Source organism: Mytilus galloprovincialis, chromosome 2 (genome assembly GCF_965363235.1).
Source record: "Mytilus galloprovincialis chromosome 2, xbMytGall1.hap1.1, whole genome shotgun sequence".
NCBI lineage: Eukaryota > Metazoa > Mollusca > Bivalvia > Mytilida > Mytilidae > Mytilus > Mytilus galloprovincialis.
Genome location: NC_134839.1, coordinates 108591996 through 108619482, shown reverse-complemented (window position 1 = coordinate 108619482; position 27487 = coordinate 108591996). Strand labels below are relative to the sequence as shown.

At 30.2% G+C, this 27487-nt stretch overlaps 1 protein-coding gene across 2 annotated transcripts; it reads right to left on the bottom strand.

Annotated features, from left to right (window-relative positions):
• Window positions 1-606: 606 nt before the first annotated feature.
• LOC143065326 (polyribonucleotide 5'-hydroxyl-kinase Clp1-like) lies at window positions 607-27403 on the bottom strand. Of its 2 annotated transcripts, none has more exons than XM_076238845.1 (13): window positions 27249-27403; window positions 14183-14254; window positions 12193-12306; window positions 11294-11419; window positions 10783-10896; window positions 9980-10007; window positions 8742-8912; window positions 7719-7808; window positions 7065-7165; window positions 6496-6646; window positions 5727-5807; window positions 5189-5282; window positions 607-1679 (listed from the first exon to the last, which is right to left on the bottom strand). In XM_076238845.1, exons 1-13 carry the CDS (start codon window positions 27267-27269, stop codon window positions 1565-1567), a joined length of 1278 nt encoding a protein of 425 aa, XP_076094960.1. In that variant the 5' UTR covers window positions 27270-27403; the 3' UTR covers window positions 607-1564. The 2 variants fall into 2 exon arrangements, with proteins under 2 accessions (XP_076094960.1, XP_076094961.1); XM_076238846.1 differs by lacking the exon at window positions 607-1679 and adding an exon at window positions 4154-4190.
• Window positions 27404-27487: the final 84 nt, after the last annotated feature.

The following is a 27487-nucleotide window of genomic DNA, read 5'->3' as shown; positions in this document are numbered from 1 at the left end:
ACACACAATGTTGACTGTTGTACCCATATTTTTTTACATTTATACTTATTATGTCTGTTTGTTTTGTTCACACATCATTGTCAATATAATAGAAATTTAATGCAACTTTTATACATGAGAGGTTTAGCTAGCTATAAAATCAGGTTTAATCATCCATTTTCTACATAAGATGCCTGTACCAAGTCAGGATTATGACAGTTGTTATCCATTCCTTTGATGTGTTTGAGCTTTTGATTTTGTCATTTAATAAGTGACTTTTTATTTTGAATTTTGCTCGGAGTCCAGTATTTTTGTGATTATACTTTTTGTGTGCCTCTTTGTTGGATTAAATAAAGTCAAAGGTTCAGGTGCCCCTTCTGTGACACGTAAATACCAATATATCTGTTTAATGGATAATAATCTCATTGGCAATCCTATGAGGTGGTTTACCTCTTATTTGATGTTTATCTTTAAAAATCAGCTGAAAAGGATCAACTCAGATCAGCACTAGATAGCAACAAACCAACTAACAATATTACTAAAAACACAAATAACACCAACATATTGTTCAAAGCCCAAGAAAAAACATAAAAATAGTATCATAAAAGGCAATGATAATAAGGCTAATTGTCTTGATATAGTTTTTTTTTTTTTATTTTGATAAAATTTCAATACTGGAAAACAATCTTGCTTTCTGTCTACCAGTATGAAAATAAAACATTACATCATCTTGCTGCCATTTGTTATTTACTTTACAATAAAATATAGTAAAAAAAAACTTATAACTCTGCACTAATTTACCAACTTGTCCAAGTCATAACCAATATAAACTTTGAAATAAGTATCATAAAAATCTGACCTTGAAATGAGGATATGAGAGCCCTTGCAACAAAATTTGCCAATACATTTATATTTCAAAGGGACATAACTCCAGTAAAAATAGTAGGATTGAGAGGATACAATACAATTTTCCAAAAAATAATTATAGCCAAGAGCATAACTCCCTTAAAAGTATTTTATCAGCATTGAATTTTGTAATACTCAAAGTTATCAACATTTGACATGAATTACATCAAAATTCATTAAAAAGCAATTGATCACACTTACAAACTGATGCATGTAAGAATGCCCAGTATTTCTACATAAATGTATGCCTACAATAAAAAATAAATTAAGGATTTTTTAGACCTCAAACTAACTTTGCATAGGTAGTAGGATTGAGGTTTGAATTAAACCCTCTTTCCGTGTACAACTTATCCCAGAATAGCCATAATCATGAAAATGTCTTATTTACTCAGATACCACTCAGACCCATTCATACATCTAACAACTTTGTTGCCACTTATGTACATCAGACAAATATATGATATTACACAATAATAATACATTTATACAAAATGAATAGTTGACAATTATGAAAATATTAAAACAACTAACAATAACATTATTAATTTAGTGCCACTCTTAGCTCTTTTATCCAGTTCTAATTTTCTGGGCTCAGAAATAGGTGGTAATTGTTAGAACAGAGTAATATCAGATATTCCTGTCCATAAACATTTATGCATGTCTTTATTATAAATTGATATTACATATCTATATCCATAAACTGCATGTCCATGAGAAGTAATATAGATGACGGAAGTTTCTCTGGTGATGGGGATAACACTGTTGCTGTTAGTTTATCTGGATCTATACCTGATCTGTTAACAAAAATAAAATCATAATTATAACATGTTTCTGATTTGTTAACAAAATAAACTCATAAATATATCATATTTCTGATCTGTTAACAAAATAAACTCATAGTTATATCATGTTTCTGATCTGTTAACAAAATAAACTCATAATTATATCATGTTTCTGATCTGTTAACAAAATAAACTCATAATTATATCATATTTCTGATCTGTTAACAAAATAAACTCATAGTTATAACATATTTCTGATCTGTTAACAAAATAAACTCATAATTATATCATGTTTCTGATCTGTTAACAAAATAAACTTATAGTTATATCATATTTCTGATCTGTTAACAAAATAAACTCATAGTTATATCATGTTTCTGATCTGTTAACAAAATTAAAACATAATTGTATCATGTTTCTGTTCTGTTTACAAACAAAAACAACAGTTATATCATGTTTCTGATATGTTAACAAAATAAACTCGTAGTAATATCATCTGTTAACAAAATAAACACATAATTATATCATATTTCTGATCTGTTCAAAATTATATCATATTTCTGATCTGTTAACAAAATAAACTCATAGTAATATCATGTTTTTGATCTGTTAACAAAATAAACTCATAGTTAACAAAATAAACTCATAATTATATCATATTTCTGATTTGTTTACAAAATAAACTCATAGTTATAACATGTTTCTGAACTGTTAACAAATTAAACACATAATTATATCATATTTCTGATCTGTTAACAAAATAAACTCATAGTAATATCATGTTTTTGATCTGTTAACAAAATAAACTCATAGTTATATCATGTTTCTGATCTGTTAACAAAATAAACTCATAGTTATATCATGTTTCTGATCTGTTAACAAAATAAACTCATAATTATATCATATTTCTGATTTGTTTACAAAATAAACTCATAGTTATAACATGTTTCTGAACTGTTAACAAATTAAACACATAATTATATCATATTTCTGATCTGTTAACAAAATAAACTCATAATTATATCATGTTTCTGATCTGTTAACAAAATAAACTCATAATTATATCATGTTTCTGATCTGTTAACAAAATAAACTAATAGTTATATCATGTTTCTGATCTGTTAACAAAATAAACACATAATTATATCATGTTTCTGATCTGTTTACAAAATAAACTCATAGTTATATCATGTTTCTGATCTGTTAACAAAATAAACTCATAGTTATATCATATTTCTGATCTGTTTACAAAATAAACTCATAATTATATCATATTTCTGATCTGTTAACAAAATAAACTCATAGTTATATCATGTTTCTGATCTGTTAACAAAATAAACTCATAGTTATATCATATTTCTGATCTGTTTACAAAATAAACTCATAATTATATCATATTTCTGATCTGTTAACAAAATAAACTCATAATTATATTAAGTTTCTGATTTGTTAACAAAATAAACTCATAGAACAAAATAAAATCATAGTTATATCATATTTCTGATCTGTTAACAAAATAAACTCATATTTATATCATATTTCTGATCTGTTAACAAAATAAACACATAATTATATCTGTTTCTGATCTGTTTACAAAATAAACTCATAGTTATATCATGTTTCTGATCTGTTAACAAAATAAACTCATAGTTATATCATATTTCTGATCTGTTTACAAAATAAACTCATACTTATATCATATTTTTGATCTGTTAACAAAATAAACTCATAGTTATATCATGTTTCTGATCTGTTAACAAAATAAACTCATAGTTATATGATATTTCTGATCTGTTTACAAAATAAACTCATAATTATATCATATTTCTGATCTGTTAACAAAATAAACTCATAGTTATATCATGTTTCTGATCTGTTAACAAAATAAACTCATAGTTATATCATATTTCTGATCTGTTTACAAAATAAACTCATAATTATATCATATTTCTGATCTGTTAACAAAATAAACTCATAATTATATTATGTTTCTGATTTGTTAACAAAACAAACTCATAGAACAAAATAAAATCATAGTTATATCATATTTCTGATCTGTTAACAAAATAAACTCATATTTATATCATATTTCTGATCTGTTAACAAAATAAACACATAATTATATCATGTTTCTGATCTGTTTACAAAATAAACTCATAGTTATATCATGTTTCTGATCTGTTAACAAAATAAACTCATAGTTATATCATATTTCTGATCTGTTTACAAAATAAACTCATAATTATATCATATTTCTGATCTGTTAACAAAATAAACTCATAGTTATATCATGTTTCTGATCTGTTAACAAAATAAACTCATAGTTATATGATATTTCTGATCTGTTTACAAAATAAACTCATAATTATATCATATTTCTGATCTGTTAACAAAATAAACTCATAATTATATCATGTTTCTGATCTGTTTACAAAATAAACTCATAATTATATCATGTTTCTGATCTGTTAAAAAAATAAACTCATAGTTATATCATGTTTCTAAATTATATCTATACCTGATCTGTTAAAAATCAACTCATTGTAATCACTTGTTTCTAAGTGATAACATTTTTATAAACACAAAACTTTTGCAGTTTACATATTTCTTTATTTTTACATATATCCAAAAGGTTACATTTGAATATAAGTTAAAATGATGTTGATCAGTGAGGGGTAAAACAAAACATCACACAATTTAGCATTTTCACTTAATGATTTCTTGATAGAGGGTTGCTGCTCACAAGGAAGCGATGAAACCAAGAGTTCCAAATGGTGAAGTTGAAATTATCCCTTCGTAAATTTTATGACGCCATCACGAGTTGGTTGACCGTTATGGAATAACCGTTTCACAAATGATATGGGATATGTTCCTTACAGCGTAACTACAATCCCCTTCCCTTTCATGAATGTGATCTACCGAATTAGAATATTTACCAGATTTGTTATTACATGAGCAACATGACAGGTGCCACACATAGAGCAGGATCTGCTTACCCTCCGGAGCACCTGAGATCAATCACCCCTAGTTTTTGGTGGGGTTAGTGTTGCTTATTCTTTAGTTTTCTATGTTGTGTCATGTGCACTATTGTTTGTCTGTTTGTTTTTTTTCATTTTTAGCCATGGCGTTGTCAGTTTATTTTTATATTTATGAGTTTGACTGTCCCTCTGGTATCTTTCGTCCTTCTTTTAAACAAGGCAAACAATTAACAAAGTTATAGCATTGTCACATGTATTTTGATACCAAATTTCAGGGTCTTCTGATTATTAGTTTCTTGCTCACCTAGTATGCCCAGTGGCCCTGATTTTGAAAAAAAAAGTAGAAAATGAGGAAAAGAGTATAGATCTAAAATGTTTGAAAATACACAAGAACATGGCCATACACATCACACCCTAATTACCCTGTAGCTACTTGGCTGTATGTACTTACATGACAAAATGGCCATAAACACCAGTCTAATACTGTGTAGTAACATAGCTACATGGTTATGGACATCACATCCTTAACACTGTAATACTTACATAACTACATGGCCGTAGACATTACATTCTAACACTGCATCTTCTATTGATTTAGCAGTACTGACACTAAATACATGGTGTAAAATATTAGTTCCTGAAAATTAATAAAAAAGCTTTAGCTACAAATCTGATAATACATTGTTTAACACATAGATAAGACTGGCACAGCATGCAGCTACAATGTTGGTAAAATGAAAGAGCTTCATATCATTTGCAACAACTCACTTAATTCATGTGCAATGTAACTTTGAACCCAATTTACATGAACCTATATATGTGAAACAATTTCTTACCCATTGATAAATCATAACATAGTAACAAAAAGGAACAAGTACCTGATCTGTATACACAATACTGATAAAATCATAGACTCTTACAAAACACTTCTTAAATGACAGACAAATTTTTTTTATCAATTAATTAAAAGCAAACTTGTTTGGTCTCTGGTGAATAATTGTCTCGTTTGCAGTCATACCACATCTTTTTCATTTTATACTGATGAGGTTCACTAAGAATGAGATATTATAAGAATATTTACCAGGTTGTAAAGGCACTAGTTTTGTTTTATTATCTTCTTTCTTCATTCCAAGAGGTAACATGGAGTCTGGCAAGGCAGGGGCTAAAATATTGTCACAAAACATTTAAACTGCTCTTTTAAAATAATTATACATTCACTGTTTGAAGTTAAAATAATTATACATTCACTGTTTGAAGTTAAAATAATTATACATTCACTGTTTGAAGGAATGGAATATTAACTCCCTAAAGAACAAAAAATAAGAAATCTACTATTTTTTTCTTTTAATTAAGAAAAATATACCAGGTATTCTTAGAATTTATAAGACATCTTTGTTGACTAAAGATTTAAACCACTATTGTATTTATGATTTCTATGTGTTTTAATACATTTGTATATTGTTCAATAGAACCTTTACAATTTCCATTGCGCATTTTATGAATAATTAAAATTGAAATAATACTTTCTTTGTCCATGGCACAAGTTTATAACAAAAATACTCCTGTAGAAATAATACTTTCTTTGTCCATGGCACAAGTTTTCAACTAAAATACTCCTGTAGAAATTAAAGCTTAATCTGATTTTTTTTGTACCTGCAGTTATACCATTGATTGAAAGACTGGTGTTCTCATAGAGATATTAAGTAAAAACGTCTGACCAGTTGTAAAGTTTGTATTAATGAAAAAAATTACAAATTGGTCAGACTTTAGAAGGAAATAATAAAATTCAATTAGCAGTAATTGTATGGAATGGTAAAAGTATTTTATCTTGCAGAAAAACTAAATATTACCTCCTATTTTATATAATTTAATATCATTATAGCTGACTTCTGTTGGATGAGGGAAGAATGAATCGTCTCCATTTTTCTTTGGACCATAAAAATATTCCCGTACTCTTTGATCTCTGAAATCACTTCTTTGGTGTTGATTTCTTTCCACAACCTGTAGAACGTGTTTAAATAATGATGATATTTAACACAAAACCATGTGTTCAAATTCTTCAACTATTAGCAAAGTTAACTATTTTAAAAAATGCCTCATTATATTAAATCACACATTTTTTTTGTAATGTCAATGACATCTCTACTTCACTATCTATATTCTGTTTATTTTGCTTCACACTTTTCACATTTTTATGCAAACGATTTAAACTATAAATTTAATATTTATACTGTTTGTCCTATAAAATTTACATTGCATTCTGTAATATTCTTGTGAAAAAGAAAGAAAATGCTGCAAACTTTCTTCTTAAATATTCAACTAGTACAAAACTGAACATAAAAAAACTATTTGAATTTGGTATTAGATTATTCCACATAATAGAATATTTACAACATTTTTATATTTCTTAGTAACTTACACCACCAGATTTGGGTAATAGAATAACATTAACAAAGTCTGGCATATCTCTTTTGAGTTCACTGTATAATCTCTCTTGACCCAACACCAGAATGACATCCACTGGAAAGAGAACAATTACCAAATTAGATGACTTGTTAAAAAAATGTCTTTAAAAGAAATAGATGTGTGTTGTTAATACTGAGGAAAGTTAGAAAAATGTCATCTTCTACTTTATACATGTACCACATTGTTATAAAACAAAACAAAACTAACCGTAGGGTCTAAATTTTCACCAATTTCAGCTTATTATTTTAAATTTTAGTTTAAGGGATCACAACAATATCAACTAATATAGATCTTTCTCTCATTACATGTGATCAAATACCGAAGTCTTTGGTTCAGACCCAGAATAGGATTATTGAGTATAAACACTTAACTCTTTTTCTACTTAGTTTGGTTTATTTTTTGTAAAGTTTCTACTGATTCAACAATATGCTAAAGTTATTCTGATAAGCTTGTTGTCTTCAAATAATGCAAACATGTGTTTAAGCTATTTAGGTGTATTTAACTACATTCAAATTATCTGACATTGTATCTAACTCGTTTATTGTGTAAACACCTACCTATAAATGATCCAGCGATGTGTTTATATAATTTATGTGTTTTTACCTACCTTCGAATGATCCAGCGATGTGTTTCAAAGAATCATATCCTGCTCCTTTTATCCAACCTCCAGTGTTAATTATACAACCACTAACATTACCTAAACAAAATAACCTTCTGTTTAATTCTGTCAGTAATGTGTAAAAATAATTATCAATATATGTCATATTTTGTTATCTTACATAGTGTATAGTCACAATTTAACAATATAATTTAAATTAAAGTAATTTATAACTAAAGAGGCTTTTCATAATTATTAACCAAAGTGTTTCTGTGTGTGTTACATTTTAATGTTGTGTTTCTGTTGTGTCGTTGTTCTCCTCTTATATTTGATGCATTCCATCTGTTTTAGTTTGTAACCCAGACATGTTTTTTTTCTTTATCAATTTATGAGTTTCAAACAGCGGTATACTACTGTTGCCTTTATTTAGCACATTTGACTAACAATTGCTTTCAATTAGCAATTTTGTGAATCTAAAATAAAACATTTTATTGTATTTAGCAAAGGCAAATTGTAAAAATGAGTTTAGAGTTATCTACCTTTGTTCATGAATGTACATTTGTAGTCTTATATGTTTGTAACAGATTCATAAACCATGCATTTGATAAAATAAGTTATGGCAATTCAAATACACATTGTATTGTAACTTAAATATCTTAGCATAGTATATTATACAGCATCAATAAATTGCATGACATTGGCTGATAGGATATAAAGAATGATCTTCCATGAGGTACAAAATGGTATAAATATAAATCTTCCATGAGGTACGAAATGGTATAAATATAAATCTTCCATCAGAAACAAAATGGTATAAATATAAATCTTCCATGAGGTACAAAATGGTATAAATATAAATCTTCCATGAGGTACGAAATGGTATAAATATAAATCTTCCATGAGAAACAAAATGGTATAAATATAAATCTTCCATAAGGTACAAAATGGTATAAATATAAATCTTCCATGAGGTACGAAATAAAATTCCTTATAAATGCACACAATAATTTCTGACTTTACAGAATCACTTACACTTTTTAGATTTTTCTGTTTTTTTATTAACACATTCAGCCATTCTTGATACCAGCATTTTAAACAATGGATAATTGGATGATGGACTTGTGTGACCATAATGGAAAACTAATGGAGCATTCAGACTGTAACCTTCTTCTATCTCTGCAGGTCTTTCTACCACTGCTGCACCTGTAATTACAGAATTTTTTTTTAGAATTGATACAATCCAAAACACAGATAAAAAGGATTGACATTTACACCCCAAAAAAGCCTACATGTAGTTCTTATGTTGTACTGTTACAAAGCCTACATGTAGTTCTTATGTTGTACTGTTACAAAGCCTACATGTAGTTCTTATGTTGTACTGTTACAAAGCCTACATGTAGTTCTTATGTTGTACTGTTACACCACTGTCACTGCCTTCAAGCGAGTTTAACCCTGCCACATTCTATATTTCAGCGTGTGCACTCTTGGTTTGTTTTAGTTTGACACAAACATGTTTAGTCTGTTTATATGTCAATAAAGATTATTATTTGTTGCTGTGTAACATGTTTGCTTTTTGATCATTATTTTGTGCATACATTATGCCGTTAGTTTTCTCGTTTGTATTGTTTTACTATTGTCATTTTTGGGGACTTTTATAGCTGACTATGCAGTATGGTTTGTGGCCAGTAATCAGTCAGAAAAACTAAACTGATGATTGATAAAAACAAATAAACATAGATTCTACCACTGCATTGATTTTAGATACAATATTTCTTCTCACAACACTGCTTTTTTACACAATTACATTATCTCAATATCTTTTATGCAATGATGTTCTAAATAACCCTAATGTTAAATTTATAAAATAATAACAATTAGCTTGCTGAGCATTATATATAATAACCTAAACTTAAATGTTAGGAGTAGAGACATAATATATCACATGAAATATGTGAACACATAAAATTGAGAAAGGAAATGGGGAATGTGTCAAAGCGACAACAACCCGACCATAGAGCAGACAACAGCCGAAGGCCACCAATGGGTCTTCAATGTAGCGAGAATTCCCGCACCCATAAGTGTCCTTCAGCTGGCCCCTAAAAATATGTATACTAGTACAGTGATAATGGACGTCATACTAAACTCCGAATTATACACAAGAAACACAATCTGTTTCTAAAATAAACTTTAGGCAATGCAATATGTCTTTCTCTTGTATAACAAACAAATCATTTTTTTTTGTGTAATCTGTTTTATTGTCATTGACATACCTATAGTTCCTGGAATGGATACTTCTCCCTACAAAACAAACACATCAAAGAAATATTTAATATGTGACAAAATGATCCTTTATAAATATCTGTATGGAATATCATTTCTTTCTTTATTGAATGCACTTTCATGTCAATCAATGGTTTCAACTATAACTTGACCAATGTAACTGTATTAAGTTTGAAAATGTCAAGCAAATGCACTATTAATACAGTCAATAAATACAGATGTTCTTAAAGTTTTGTTATTATTTAAAGAATGCCTCATTTCTATGATAAACTTTTAAACAGATACACTAATTAGTCAGAATTTAAAGAGCAAAAGAAAAAGGAAAGTGGTGACTTAAATTAGTTAAAACATTGAAGAGGAGATCAAATCCTTGCTTAGATAAAAACTTTCCAAATTTTCTATCAAAACTTTTTAAAATTTATATAATTTCTACCAGGAGTTATATTATTTTAGTGTTCTATATAAATATGTTATAGTTGATTTCATGCAATTAAATATGTTCTATCAAATAAGCCTTTTTGTTAGTTGTAGGTGGCTTTGAACTAGCTGTCAGTAACTGTGAGTCTGTTCTCAGCTGACTTTAGGTATGGGCTTTTCAACCGTTGTTGAAGACTATACAGTGACATATAGTTGTTAATTTCTGTGTTATTTGGTCTCTTGTGGAGAGTTGTCCCATTGGCAATCATACCACATCTTCTTTTTTATAATTAAATAGTGATGAAATAATTGTGAGCATGATAACCTAGTTCTTTCCAAACAGTGGCTTAAGCTAAAAATTTATGATAATGCCTACCTGTCCAACATCTAAATCAACATAAACAGATGCCCTATCAAGTCGTGCTGCATAATTCAACAACAGGCGACATAAAGTACTTTTCCCAACATCAGTAGGTCCTACAACCATTACCTACAAATCAACCAAATCATTGATTAAATTAAAATATGATGTGACCTGATTGGTGATGATTTTGCATGGTCTATTTTTTTTAACAATCATCAGAGAAAAAAATTATCATTAAAAATTGAAGTAGGACATGCCATCACTTTTAAACCACCTGAGTTATATTTGTTCCCTGTTTATAATTTCTGTGTTTTTTTTTTTTTTTTTTATATTTTGCATATTATTTTGTCATGTGCGTGCCTTCTTTTGATGTTTTTCTCAATGTTTGTTATCATATACTTTTTGGTTATATGAAATTACAATTCAAAATATAAATTATAAAAATTTCAATGGAGAATACTGAAAGTTATATTTTTTTTATCTCTATTCTAGCTTGGGTTTTTATATGATATAAAATACCTACTCTTGGTCCTCTTGATCTTTCTTCATCTGCTTTCTGTCTCATTTGTTCAAGCGCTGCATGGACATTGACATAAACTGTCATAGGTGTGCCATCAGCAATGTACGCCACTTCTGTTCTACCTTCTAAATACACAGCTGTTAAGGTCAAATTATGTTTTATACCAGTTTGAGATTTTAGTTGGGATTCTTTGAAGATTTTCTAAGTAAGCTAATCTATGCTCAGAACATTTTATCTAGAATTCGTACTTAGGGTTAATTTTTCCAGGTTCACTTCAGAGGAGGGCAAATACCAGAATAAGTAAAATGTGAAAAAACAGGTACAAAATTTTAACAAAATTTCCATCTGGATACTATCTTATGATCATAAAGAAGCTTCTGTCAATGTTTGGTAGAAATCCAGGATAGTTTAAGAAAGTTATTAAAATTTTAAAAAATTTAACCACAGAGTGAATGTAATGTTTCCTGGCAGAAAAACTAAGTCCATTTATAAGTCAAATTCGGAAAACCAGATTTTTTTTTTTTTTTAAATTAACTTCTGAATATTATCTTATGATCATAAACAAGCATCTGTCTATGTTTGGTAGAAATCCACAATAGTTTAAGAAAATTATTAAAATTTGAAACGACAACAACATGTAGGATTGTTGTCTTGTTTTTTTGATAAAAGTGGAAGGCTCAACAAAAATAACTCTGTATAGGTCTGAATATTGTCTACCTTTCATGGTTCTGTTTACATAGTTTCAAAAAGTTTTGGTATGATATTTTTTTACAAATTCTGCCTACATGTCATTGCTGAATGTTGGTTTACTTTCTTTACAAATTATGTTCTGGTATTATATTTTTTTACATATATATAATACACAAGTATATATTTCATGTATAGTTTTACACAAAGGATATTTTAACAACACACCCATGCCATGTATAAACAGCTACTTTGGAACAAGATTCAAATAAATATTTCTTTCCTTTTGTCAGCTCTGTACCGAATATTTCTGCCATTCCATCAAGAAGCTAGAAAATAAAAGTGCAATCAACATTAACTACTGTATCTAATTACATTCAGATTAACTCCTGTATTAATGGAAGTTTTGCATTGAAGACTCAACCTCTCTGATGTTGTTATAACAATGTAAATTTATCACTAAAGCTCTCTGCTGTTGTTATAACAATGTAAATTTATCACTAAAGCTCTCTGCTGTTGTTATAACAATGTAAATTTATCACTAAAGCTCTCTGATGTTGTTATAACAATATTCTGAAGTCTTTAGTTTGATGTGTTTGCTGTCAGAATACATTTACCATTAAGTCTATCCACTCTTACTATAAATTTACCTCTAAAGCTCTAAAGCCTATTACTATGTTCTACCCAGGACATATTTACCTCTAGTGCTCTAAAGCCTATCACTATGTACTACCCAGGACACATTTACCTCTAGAGCTCTAATGCCTATCACTATGTTCCAACCAGGACACATTTACCTCTAGAGCTCTAAAGCCTATTACTATGTTCCAACCAGGACACATTTACCTCTAGAGCTCTAAAGCCTATTACTATGTTCTACCCAGGACATATTTACCTCTAGTGCTCTAAAGCCTACCACTATGTTCTACCCAGGACACATTTACCTCTAGAGCTCTAAAGCCTATCACTATGTTCTACCCAGGACACATTTACCTCTAGAGCTCTAAAGCCTATCAGTATGTTCCAACCAGGACACATTTACCTCTAGAGCTCTAAAGCCTATTACTATGTTCCAACCAGGACACATTTACCTCTAGAGCTCTAAAGCCTATCACTATGTTCCACCCAGGACACATTTACCTCTAGAGCTCTAAAGCCTATCACTATGTTCTACCCAGGACACATTTACCTCTAGAGCTCTAAAGCCTATTACTATGTTCTACCCAGGACACATTTACCTCTAGAGCTCTAAAGCCTATTACTATGTTCTACCCAGGACACATTTACCTCTAGAGCTCTAAAGCCTATTACTATGTTCTACCCAGGACACATTTTCCTTTAGAGCTCTAAAGCCTATTACATTGTACTATGTTTTACCCAGGACACATTTACCTCTAGAGCTCTAAAGCCTATCACTATGTTCTACCCAGGACACATTTACCTCTAGAGCTCTAAAGCCTATCACTATGTTCTACCCAGGACACATTTACCTCTAGAGCTCTAAAGCCTATCACTATGTTCCAACCAGGACACATTTACCTCTAGAGCTCTAAAGCCTATTACTATGTTCCAACCAGGACACATTTACCTCTAGAGCTCTAAAGCCTATCACTATATTCCACCCAGGACACATTTACCTCTAGAGCTCTAAAGCCTATCACTATGTTCTACCCAGGACACATTTACCTCTAGAGCTCTAAAGCCTATTACTATGTTCTACCCAGGACACATTTACCTCTAGAGCTCTAAAGCCTATTACTATGTTCTACCCAGGACACATTTACCTCTAGAGCTCTAAAGCCTATTACTATGTTCTACCCAGGACACATTTTCCAATTTCATTAATTTACAACATCAGTCCTGAATCAAGTAACTTGGTATAATTAAAACGTGCATTTTGAAGTAAAAAAAAACATTACATTAATAGCTATTGCTTTTCCAAAGAATTTTTATTCTCTGTGTTATAAGTGAGCCATAAATGTACATCTAAAGCCTATGGGATTTTGTTGCAATGAATCACCTATAAACTTTTGTTTGTTGTATGCAATAAAAATACTTTAAACTGAAGCTAAACTGTTGTTATTTCAGTATGTCAATCTTTCAAGTTTTTTTTTTTTCTTTCAATATTTATTTCCCTAAATCTTCATATACATATAGAGCTAAATATTGTAGTTATTGCAGGATATTTTATAACTGTTAAAATACCTCTAAAGTAGCTGTAGCTCTGGCTTCTACTTCAAATCTTAGCTCCTGATCTTTCTCTAGCCTATATTCCTCCTGTAATAAATCAAATTGTAATCAATACTGTAACAAAATGGGGGTCCCTTGGAAATGGAACTTGATCAAACTTGTTTTCCCTAAAATTGTGTGATGATGTTGTTTACACCTTACCGTAAATTGACTGTTTTTGGGATACGATTGCTTTCAAGCAATCTGTAGACTTATACCAGTGGCTCAGGGCAATGTTTTATTGTTTTATTCTAAACATTAAGGAACATCTCAGATTCTTATGATTGTCTTGCTTTAAAAGGTAAAACCAAACAAAGGGATTAAACTTTAACAACTTTAATATAATGTTCTTTTCATAATCTTCATGTTTGATATTTCTTTTGCATACCTGCCAACTTTTCAAAATGCCCATGGGGGTTTTACGTGAAAGATGGGCCTTCAAATATATTCTAATGTGGTTTTTTGGTTTCTTTGTGCTTTAACAAGCTCATAGCCATTGTTAAATTAATTGTTTTCTTTAAAATAGTGGACAAAATTGCTCTTACAAAATTTCCACTTGGGAGCCTCCATGGGTGAAATCCCCCACAAATAGTGACAGTTGGCGGGTATGCTTTTGACTTATATGCATGTTTTTAACAACACGGAAAATCAGAATTAAACAGTATTTATATTTAGTGTTTTTATAAATTTCGAAACACGTCAGAGGGAATTCCCCAGTTTTGATAAACATGCGAGAGTTCTCTGAATTCCGATCAATCTATTTCTGTCATATAAGAACTGAAATGGAGTTTTTCTTATATGTCACCGCTATGAAACTGATATTTGATATTGTACTTCCATAAAGAAATAGAGAACCATCCAGGTTGTTTAATTAACATTTAATATACGTTCTTGCTCCAGGGTTTGTTTAGGTAATTATGCGCATGCGTATAGTTTTCTTGACTTTAAGGGATATTAGATTGAATGGTTGCTCTGGATTCCCCACTCAATTGATTGATTTAAAACTCATGGGATCGTTTCTATATTTGTCTGATACTGAGGGTTATTGTTGTTTCATAATTTTAAAATCATATGCATCATTTAAATTAAAATAAATGTAGTCCACATCGCAACACCTCTTACAGCGAAATGGAGTCATCCATATTATCGTTTTGAGTTGTCTCCCTCCCGGAAGTAAATTCCTTAAATTCTGAAAACAAAACATGTCGGGAAAAATTAACTCGTTTTGTAGATAAACGTCGTGTTATATTAAATACGATCGCAGTTTTAACTGAGGAATAAGTACAGAAAGGAGTCATGACCACTGACCCAAAGGAAATTAAATATTGTTAAAAGAGTTAGGAATGGGGTTCCTAGAATTATCGTAGGAAAATAGGTGATAAGATCTGAAGTGAAATACCTTCTCTCACTCGTGAGTCTTTGCTGTGACCTCTGTGGAAAGTAAACTTGGAATTTATAGTTCAAAAATAAAACACAATGAATACATTGTTCGTAAACTTGTATACGGGATTGGCTATTTTGTAACTTTAGATTACGTAAATTACATTTTACATGTGCAGTTGAATTAGTTTTGAAAATAATATTATCCAGCTACATGTGTCAATGAAAACAATGGCAATCGTATCCCTCAGAGCAATCTGCTCTTTGATTATTATATATTTCTTGCATAACTATGTTTGTTAACTTTTTATTATTCTTATCCATGTTTTAACAATCGGAACACCTGTGAATTGTTTACTTCAAATAACGTACAACACAATGATGTCATAACCTTTTTTTGTTATGACGTCAGCTTTGGATTTGGTAATTTTGGTGAATGGTAAGCCAAAACGGTAAATGGTAAGCCGAAATGGTAAATGGTAAGCCGAAATGGTAAATGGTAAACCAAATCGGTAGATTGGTTCACCTAAGTATAAATACGGTAGAGAATTCGAAAACAGATAAGACTTCAGTACTACTTTACCCTGGGCAAGTAATACACGCTGCTAATTCCAAGCAATTTAAATATACATGTACCGAAACCATTTACAAGACTAAGTAGTAACCAGACTACTTCCGTATAATGTGGGCTTGTTAATTCCTTAACCAGTTGCATTTAGAGAATAACTTCTCGAGAGAAACGTTATCTTTTGACATTGAATTTGATTTACCATTTGCCGATAACCAAACTAAACTTTCGAGGTATTTATATTTCCGCTATCCATTTTCTTTATGATATTCTAATAAAGTAAGGTATTTATTTTATTTATTAGACTAGAATACTGTTAAGTTATATACTATTTGTATGAATTGTAGATATTTAACGCATCTTAAAGTTAATACAAGTTGATTTTTATTTAACGAGTCTGTTATTCTTACAAAAACCTAAACAGAACCAACCTTAGATCTACCGGAATACCACAAAGTACCATGATACCAGAGTACCACGCTACCAAAGAAGGGTCGCCAGTTATAACTTTAGTTCATATATACTTATACATTGTTATAAAACACATTCTTATAGCAACACACTAAGGGTTACACATTTATAGTTTAACATCAAAGCCTGACCGCTCAGTTTTTCGTTACAATACAATGATTGACCTTAAAAACAATGACTGACCTTAATCAAAGAGCTGAAGAGCTCTGAGGGAAAAGACGGCCATTGTTTCAATTTTTAGGGGGGTATCTTTTGATAGTCTACATACAAAGAATGAGCAAAAGAACAGCTAGAACATATAGAAAGGCTGACAATAATGAAACTAATTGTTGTTTATTGTTATTTCATTTCCTTAGTCAAGAATTCATCATAGAGACAATTTGGACCAATGAGATCTGCACCTTCTAAATCAAAACATTTAATTAAAGTTGGGAGTTAATTATCTAAAATTCAATTGAATTTAACAACTACTACAATATATTTTAGAATTTTAATTATGTCCAACTGAACGGCAGGCTAAGACCATTCTCAATTTTTTGTGACAGTATTCTCAAGAAAGTGAGGACTGAAAAATCTATTCAGTTTTAATTTTCCATTGATAAAGTTCCCAGTTACAACTCTTATCACAGGGATACATGTACTTATAAAATCAAATATGATTGATATAAGCTGTGTGAAGTTTGTTTCCAGATCCCACATTTTGATATATCTGTAAAATTCATAAATAAATAGCTTTAAACTACAAAAAGCAATATTTAAAAAAAAAATGAAGAAAAAAAATGACCACTACAATAATTATGTTGGTACGCAAAATTATTTTTTAATTGATGACTACTTATCATATATATACTTAATGTGACATTTTTAGTGTTCAGATACATTAACTTTCATTTTAGTGGGTAATTACTCATCAATTGAGGTGCTCCTTAATTGGAGAAAGATTCTAAAAACATAACTTTACAGAAAGAATGAAAACTGCAGTTGCTCTCCCCAATCTCAATAGGTATAAACTACAAAAAGCAACATTTTATTTTTAAAATTTTTTTTTTAACCATTTCAATAATTATGTTGGTACAAAATTTTTTTTTATATAGAAGACTATTTATCATATACTAAATGTCACATTTTAAGTGTTCAGAAACATTTACTTTGATTTTAGTGTATAATTACTCATCAATTGAGGTGCTCCTGAATTGGAGGAAGATTCTAAAAGAAGAACTTTACAGAAACAATGAAAACTGCCGTTTCTCTCCCCAATCTCATGTATCCCCATTGACATTGTTTACCGCGAAAGTTGACCTACAAATTATCAGATTATAGCCTCAGATTAAAGCATTGCATGTTGGTGTGTGAATCATCTACACTACAGCAAACATCATTAGGTTTACTTTTAACAAAATACGGATTTTAAATTTGTATACAAATACTGTGAATGATTTTTATAATGAATAAAGGATATCCCTGTGTAGTGTGGCATTCCAACAATGACGTCACTAGGTTAGATATATTTAGAATATTTCGTAATACTGATTTTTCCGGACTGTAAAAGAAACGTATATAGTGTAAGGGAAAGCTTAATATACGATAATTTAACGAGAAACAGAAGGGAAATGTTTAAAAAATGCTTTTAAAGTCAATCTGTTCTCCTTGTCATCAATTTCAGTATGACATTTTGAGGGGGTTTCCAAACTATCAAAACAAAATGATTGACGTGAGGGAATGATACTCTGGCCAACCCCATTAGGGAATTGACGGCTTGAAGCCGTCTTTCCCCAAAAACTATGATTGACCTTAAAAACGTAACAATAAAAAAAGTTAAAAGATAAATGAATTAGAAAACAACGAGATCAAAATATATCTTTGGTTTGTACATGTCTCATCAGTCAGGAGTACAGTACTACTTGTAAAAGTAATCTTTGTTAACTTGAAGAAGTAAATAATAATATACTTATAAACTAAAGTAAATTTTGTTTTGTTCATTTTTTCTTATAATGTTTGAATAATCTCCCGTAATCATTACTTGTATAAGTTGGTTTTTTTTACAATCCCAAATTATCTCAAATTTGAGATGTAAAAACATGCCTTTTACAATTTTGATCAGGTTAGCTCAAATTTTTTTATTGGAGTTTGATGTTTCTTGTGATTAATTCCTCAGAGAAACTAATTGCGCCAAGATCTTCAGTAATTGTGCAAGGCCTTAATAGAGGGACGAAAGATACCAAAGGGACAGTCAAACTCATAAATTGAAAATAAACTAACAACGTCATGGCTAAAAATGAAAAAGACAAACAGACAAACAATAGTGCACATGACACAACATAGAAAACTAAGGAATAAGCAACACGAACCCCACCAAAAACTAGGGGGGGGGATATCAGGTGCTCTGGAAGGGTAAGCAGATCCTGCTCCAAATGTGGCACCAGTTGTGTTGCTTATGTGATAACAAATCCAGTAAATAGTCTAATTCGTGAAAGGGAACTGGATTGTAGTTACAACGTAAGGAACATATCCGATATTATTTGTGAAACCGTTATTCCATAACGGTCAACCAACTCGTGATGGCGTCTGTAAAATTAACAAAGGGATGATTTCAACTTCACCATTTGGAACTCTTGGTTTAAAAGCTTCCTTGTGAGCAGCAACTCTTTATCAAGAAAATCATGATAGGAAATGCAAGCACGGGAATATCATATCAATTGGGAGGTCTATACCCTGTATGCAAAAACGCTGCTTTTTGGGCTTTTTAACTGTATATAGAGGAGACTGTATGGCATGTATGTGTCAGTGTGAATATATATACTCAAAATGAGTCCTACACTTAATCAGAAGAAACAATTCAACTAATTTATACCCATAATATAACATATGTCGATCATTTAAGTAATTCAATTAATTTGTTTTACATTAAAACAGCTTCTCATACGTATACAGACTCGTTCTGTTTGTCAGGTAACAATAATATCAAAAATTCTAGACTACAGAAAATTTAAGGTGATACCTAACACTTTAACTAAAATTAATTTGGCTTTTTTAATTTTCTTCAAATTTTGACAAAGTATTCACTTTGACCCTTTGACAAAAATATAAAAATTTCAAAAAATTTGAACCAACCGTTTTATCAGAAAAAATACACTAGTTATATAGCAGTTTGACAAACACTTATTTTGATCATTGAGAAGCTTAATATTCCCTTATGAAACAATGTCATTAAAATGTTCTGCTGATTTTACAGAGTTATCTCCCTGTAGTGTTAGGTACCACCTTAAAGGGAAATTCCGTGATTTTTTACTTATCATCTAATTATGTTCATCTTAACATAAAAAACACATTTGCAAAGTTTTAAATTTATATTCCTTCTAAAAACGGAGAAAATAAAGTATTTGTAACTTTTTTGGTTGACCTTCCTGAGTGGGTTGTGACGTTTTAGCCCGATGTGTTGAATTCTGGGAAAAAATAAAATCTGTTTAACTCTTATAGCTTATCGACAATTTACGTAATTAAAAGCGCACAGCTGACGAATGGTCGTAGTTATTAACCACAATATAAGAATGAACGAAAATGAATATGCGTATATCGTTTTGTATTGATTGAATTAAAACTTCCTATATAAAATTATCTCTAGTAAATATTTTCGAATACATTTCATTAATTATTGTTAAGATTTTTTTATAAAATATTTATTGAACATTTTTACTGATATCATGGATATTGAACTGTGAAAATATTTCCGTTCTATTTACCGATATTTTTTTGATAATCATTTCAATGCAACTAATGTGTGAGCAGAGTGTGTTTATTATTTTGTAAAGGTCACTGTATATTTCTCGGCTTGAGATCAATTCGTTTACCTTGTAGCAATTTAGCCGCAGGTGTGAATTCAAGCGTCCACAGGTATGAATGTTGTTATTTGGAAAGGATAAACAGAAAGGATCAGAAAGAGTATGCCGTATTTAATACACTAAGATTTAATACACTAAGATTTAATACACGATGAGAATAAAGATACAATAATTAAATTGTGTAAATTAATTGAAAATAAAATTCAGATTCGTAATTCCGAAAGTGTATGAAAATAAAATGAAAACATTTTTGATTACTTTCTTAGCAGCAATTAGCGTATATATGAAGTAAAAAATAGTACTTTTAATCTTTAATAAAAACTAAATGTAATATTTCCCAATTTGATAAGGATATATACTATTGCACAACTGTTTGGTATACTTTACCGGAACTTCTTAACTTGTATTCGAATCTGGCTGTGTTTAAATGCCAACAATCGTCATACTATCGCAATTTTAAAGTTTTTAATTGAAAAAAAAAAATACAACATACATGTACAACATGCATGATTTTTTTAAGTTTCTTTTAAACATTTCATTCTTACAAATGTACATAATTGAATCCATTGGACAATCATTTACACGAATTATTTGTGAAAAGAATACCAATTATGGTTTATTTCATTAATGGATATACTTACAATATAATAAATCTAAGCTAATACATTATTTTGTTTATTTTGTTGAGGATTTTGTAACATTTTTTTTTTAAATTCTATGATAATATTTGTGCAATGTTGAACATGATAGCCGTCATTAATCCAAATAAGTAATACAGTAGTTGTAATAAAACTTATATTTTAGTCATGCATGACTGATATTGACGAATTCAGAATAGTTTGTCCCTACATCGTCTTTCTTGAAACAATCTTTACTAGTATACATGTAAGTTTCCTGGCGTATAAGCGCCATAGAGGATGAGCTCCAGAGAAAGCAGACTAGTAGCATTTTGTTAGTTTGTTTGTTGGGAAAGGACAGGACATGCAACCACATGTACAGAAAATTCGTAAGGGTTCCACGGAAACCAGTGTCTCGCCTACTTTTGCTGTTAATCGCAGACTCAACAAAAATGAGGAAAAACATCAATAAAAATTTCCCTCTCGACACTGTCTTTAGTTTGAAAGAAGCTTCCAAGTTTGGTAAAAAATCCAGGATAGTTTATGAATCTAATAAATGTTTTATAAACTTTAACTGCAGACTGTATGTAATGTTAACTGGAAGAAAAACTAAATCCATTTATAAGTAAAATACGGAAAAAGTGATTTTTTTTTTTACAAAATTTACTTCTGAATAATATCTTATAATCAGAAACAAGCTTTTGTCAAAGTTTGGTAGAAATCCAGGATAGTTTAAGAACATTATAAAGATTTTAAAAACTTAAACCACAGAGTGAATGTTTTATTTCTGGCAAAAAAACTAAGTCCATTTATAAGTAAAATACGGAAAAGTGGAAATTTATTTTTACAAAATTTTCTTCTTGATACTATCTTATGATCATAAACAAGCTTCTGTTCAAGTTTGGTACAAATCAAGGATAGTTTATGAAAGTTATTAAAATTTTAAAAACTTTAACCACAGAGTGAATGTAATGTTTCCTCACAGAAAAACTAAGTCCACTTATAAGTAAAATACGGATAAGCGGAAATTTATTTTTACAAAATTTTCTTCTTGATACTATCTTATGATCATAAACAAGCTTCTGTCCAAGTTTGGTACAAATCAAGGATAGTTTATGAAAGTTATTAAAATTTTAAAAACTTTAACCACAGAGTGAATGTAATGTTTCCTCGCAGAAAAACTAAGTCCATTTATAAGTAAAATACGGAAAAAATGGAATTTTATTTTTACAAAATTTACTTCTGGATACTTTCTTATGATCATAAACAAGCTGCTGTCCAAGTTTGGTAGAAATTCAGTATAGTTTAAGAAAGTTATTAAAATTTCAAAAACTTTAACCACAGAGTGAATATTTGTGGACGCCGCCGCCGCCGCCGCCGCCGACGACGCCGACGGAATGTAGGATCGCTTAGTCTCGCTTTTTCGACTAAAGTCGAAGGCTCGACAATAAACGAAAGAATCACCATACAAGCATTTATAGTCAACACAATCAGAAAGAGTTCCCATCTTCGAACGGGGAATATGAAGTTTTCCAAGAATGAACAAGTAACATGTCTGACTCTGAACAGTTTATAGTAAATGGACTATCGACATCGATCGCTTGTTCTTGATATTCATATACGTATACGTTTATGATAGTGATGAGTTCTTGCTTCTGACGAAAACTAAATTCCTGCATGGTTATATCTTGCCATACCTTTATATTGGTTTGGTAGGTGATCACTCAAAATCGTTATTTAAAAATCCTGTTTGTGAGATGTACATTCACTTCAATACCAAAACTTCGGCTATATATAAAGTGTATAACACGGAAAAGCTCTGAAGGTACATTACTCCCATTTTGTTTGGATGTGAACCATTGATGTTTACAGCAATATGAAAGAATAAGATGATGATGGTAGAAAGAACTATGGGCGACATGTGGCAAATATTACATGCATATCGGACCATGAGTTGTCAATCTATATGAAAAGATTTCCAATACAACCATATTTGAGAAGGAATGTTTACATGCTATACTCTCGTACTAGTATTACAGGGTTCTTGTGTCGTTTACCTTAGACACACATCTTTTAAACGATGTTTAAAAAAAAAGACAGATCCAATTTAATGTCATCTTTCCTTTTTTTTAATATGACTATAAGTCTTTTTTCTGGCAATAATATCCCATAAAGTGGAGAGGCAGATTATTATTTTTTCTGTTATTGAATACCTAGAAAGAAAATAAATCCCGAAATTAATTTAAAACTTTGATACTCAATAGTTTTCTAGCAAAATATTCACATTCCTTGGGGATATAAGTGTATGTCTAGTGGCATATATATATCATGCATGTCGGAACAGGAAATTTGGCACATAGTACTTTCAGAACCATGTTCACATGATTATACATTATACCCAACAATTGTGATGATGACGAATTCCTTCCTTTGTTCAAGAACAATCTTATTGAAATATAAATCTGTAATTTTACTATGTCTATAACTTCGATGAACTAAAGCAAGTTAAATATCGACCTGCATTTAATTCAAATTGGTTCTCTTTTTTTTCTCCTTTTGTATACAATAGTCCATCGACATCCCATGATAACTATACTGTTGGCATACGTGGACTCATCTATATTTACAAAACTTTTATCCCAAATTAATGTTTCTTTCTTATGTTCAATGTAAAAATGTATATAATTTAAATTGCAACTATCTATAGTTTTTAAGTTCCGTAACTTTCTATCTAGGCGTATAAACGAATGGCCAGCAAGTGCGTACATTTTTGTTCAATCAATATTTCTTGTATGTTTCAAACTGCCCCTCACTTTTGACAACGAGTACTTACATTTTCCCAAATTTACCCTTAGAAAAAATGTGTAAACAGATTTTTTATTTTATCAAATCTTTTTTTTTTTTGTTGTAATTATCTAGATTTTTATAAATAATATTCTTTACACCTGAAATGTTATTTATAAACAAGGTTATAAGTTTTAGTAATGACTAGTATATCACTATCGGACACGCAAGACAGAGATGTATATTACACACCTGGTAGTTCAAAATGGAAAGTTTCAAATTATCAGCCGTGTACACTGATCAATACCCTCAGAAGTGAAACGATGCATGAACTTACAAGCCCGACAGGAAATCGCTTGAATACCTTGACGTGTCACCTCGCAATACCTTTGGGAGTAATACCTTTAGCCATGCTGATGATCAGCAGGCCTGGGGTAATGGTAATTTGTAATTGTAATGCATTGTAATATTACATTTTTTGGATGTAATGCAAAGTAATTTGTAATGCACATTTTCTGCATTACAATTACATGTAATGTAATGATTACTTTAGTTAAAAATTGATGTAATGCCTCCATTACAGTACATTACTTTTCATTACAAATTGGTAAAATAGATAAAATTGAAGAATATTGTATAATAAAAATAAAATATTAACAACAAGAGGCTGTCACAACGACAGCAAACCGGATTTATTAACATTTATTTGTGTCCTGGCAATATCACAAGAACCATTACTGATGAATGGTGAAAGTGAAAATCGTCAATATCAAATTTGACCTCCATTTTGTCATCAGTATCAACATATTAAAATTTGAAAAGCTTAGATTGAATGGTTCATGAGTAAATGCAACAACCTGAATGGAAACGCCATTTTACGATCTTTCAAGAACCATAACTCCTGAACGGTACAAGTCAAAATCTTCATTATTGAACTTGACCTCTATTTTGTCATCAGTAACAACATATTAAAATTTCAAAAGCTTTGGTTGAATGGTTCATGAGAAAATGCACGGACACGACGGGAAAAACCATTTTTCAATCTTTCAAGAACCACAACTCCTGAACGGTAAAAGTCAAAATCGTCATTATTGAACTTGACCTCCATTTTGTCATCAGTAACAGCATATTAAAATTTCAGAAGCTTTGGTAGAACAGTTCATGCATAAATGCACGGACACGACTGGAAACTCCATTTTTCAATCTTTCAAGAACCATAACTCCTGAACGGTAAAAGTCAAATTCGTCATTATTGAACTTGACCTCCATTCTTTCATTAGTAACAACATATTAAAATTTGGGAAGCTTTGGTAGAACAGTTCATGCGTAAATGCACGGACAACTCCATTTTTCAATCTTTCAAGAACCATAACTCCTGAACGGTAAAAGTCAAAATCGCCATTATTGAACTTGACCTTCGTATAGTTGTCAGGAATAACATATTAAAATTTTAAAAGCTTTGGTTGAACGGTTCATGAGTTAATGCACGGACAACATTTGATTGCCGCCCACCCGCCCGCCCGGCCGCCCGCCGTACATCCCCAAATCAATAACCGACATTTTTGTCACAAAAATCCGGTTAAAAACAAAAGAAAGTATGGAATAAAATTTTTGTCACAGTTAATTACTGTATTAAATAAATTACATCAATCTTTAAAACACACATTAAGGTAAGAAATATAAAATGGTTAAAAATATCAAGTCTTTGATCTTGGTTTCTGATATTTGTTTAATATGATATGGGAATATTTTGGTGTTTGGTGGTCTATGAAAAATCTTATAAAAAAAATTATCAAACAAAACTATATAGATCAATGAAAAAAAAATGAAGATGAAAATTTCATAATTCTATACACACCTTACATGTATTTCAATGAAATATTGAATATATCAAACAACATTTTTAAACCAAACTGTGGTTTGGGTCCTGTCTGTGTTGTTATTTCACCTAATTTAATATCACAATGTTTTTATTGCAATCAAATCTTCTCAACTTATGTTTGTCATCACAGAACCCTTAGGCATTTCACAAGATAATCCTTTAATGACACATTTATTATATCCCTTTAAAATCCTTAATGATGTCTTAATGATTAAGTGATCAATGTTAGAAACAAAATTATATGATAATTTATTTATTTTTTACCACCACTCAAGAAACTTGAAAGTGACTTTTTCAGTTTCATGCCTCCTACTACTCAATCAAAGGGAATAGACACAGGTACGGTGCAGTACATGATGTTGACATCTACTTGTCTGAGCCATGTGAAGAAATTTCAATCAATGCACTGGAATAATGGAAGTCAAATTCAGTGTGCCTTTCTTCTTTGGCTAATACAGCTATCAAGTATTTAGCCATTTTCCACACATAAGCTCCTGTAGAAAGGCTTTTAAGTATTGCCGGAAAGGTGTACAGAACTGATCGCTGTTCTCTTAATGGCATCACATTTAAACCACTTATGATGATAAAGTGCACATATTAATTAACCAGTATTTGAAGTCTATGTACCTAACACTGTATACATATGTACATATACCTTTGTTTTTGAAATGCTTTTTGTTTTTATATTGAAAAAGTAATGTGTAATGTAATGCATTACACAGGCAAAGTAATTGTAATGTAATGCATTACATGTGAGAAAAAATGTAATTGTAATTGTAATTGTAATGGAAGAATCACAAAGTAATTGTAATGTAATGCATTACATTGCTATGTAATGGCCCCAGGCCTGATGATCAGATAAGGGAAGGTCCGAATTTATTTAAATAAGTCTATTACATAAAAGAATCATGAAGAAATTAGATTTTCGAAAACAATTTTCAGGAAACACTTATTTATGATCATTTATGACTTTGAACTTTGACTTTTTCACTAATTCCTATATAAACAGTTTTAAAACGACAGACCATGGTTATTTAAAAAATAATAACATTTTCCGTATCAAGTTAGTTAGTCGGATAAAACAACCGTACAATATCATTGACAAGATATCGACACGCAATAACGACTACATTAGGTTACTGTGGTTTTGGTCCTTTGTGGTTTATAGACATATCGTGGTGTCTAGATCAGAGGAGATGTCAAAATGGCGACACGCAGAGAAATGGTACTCTAAATTTAAAATCGATGGTGATCTCTTATCTAGCAGAATAAAACTTTAATATCTATAAATTTGAGCATTTTTATACAGAATGGACATAATATCAATTTTTGATTTTTTTGCGGAGTTTCCCATTAACGAACAGAGAAAAAATGTTCCTGTTGAGACTGTTCTAACTAATTTGTTAAGTTTTCCTGTACAAATCCTTGTTCAACGGATTCAATAAAAAATTTGTGATCTTAAGCCATAAAACGTTAAAACAAATATGTGTATATTAAATACCTCTTTCTTTTCTTCGGACATGTTTTATTCCTGTGCCGATGAGCACCAATACTTCTGCTAAAATATGTTTTCAACAAAATTTGTTTCTCATGGGGGCTGCCATTTTAAAAATTACTCTTTAAACATTTGATTTTTTTTATGTTCAGCTTTTCTGATTAAAGTTCTTTGTATTTGAATTATACTTAATTTTAAATAAAATTAAATTGGTACATAATTTCTATCATTAATTATCAATGTTT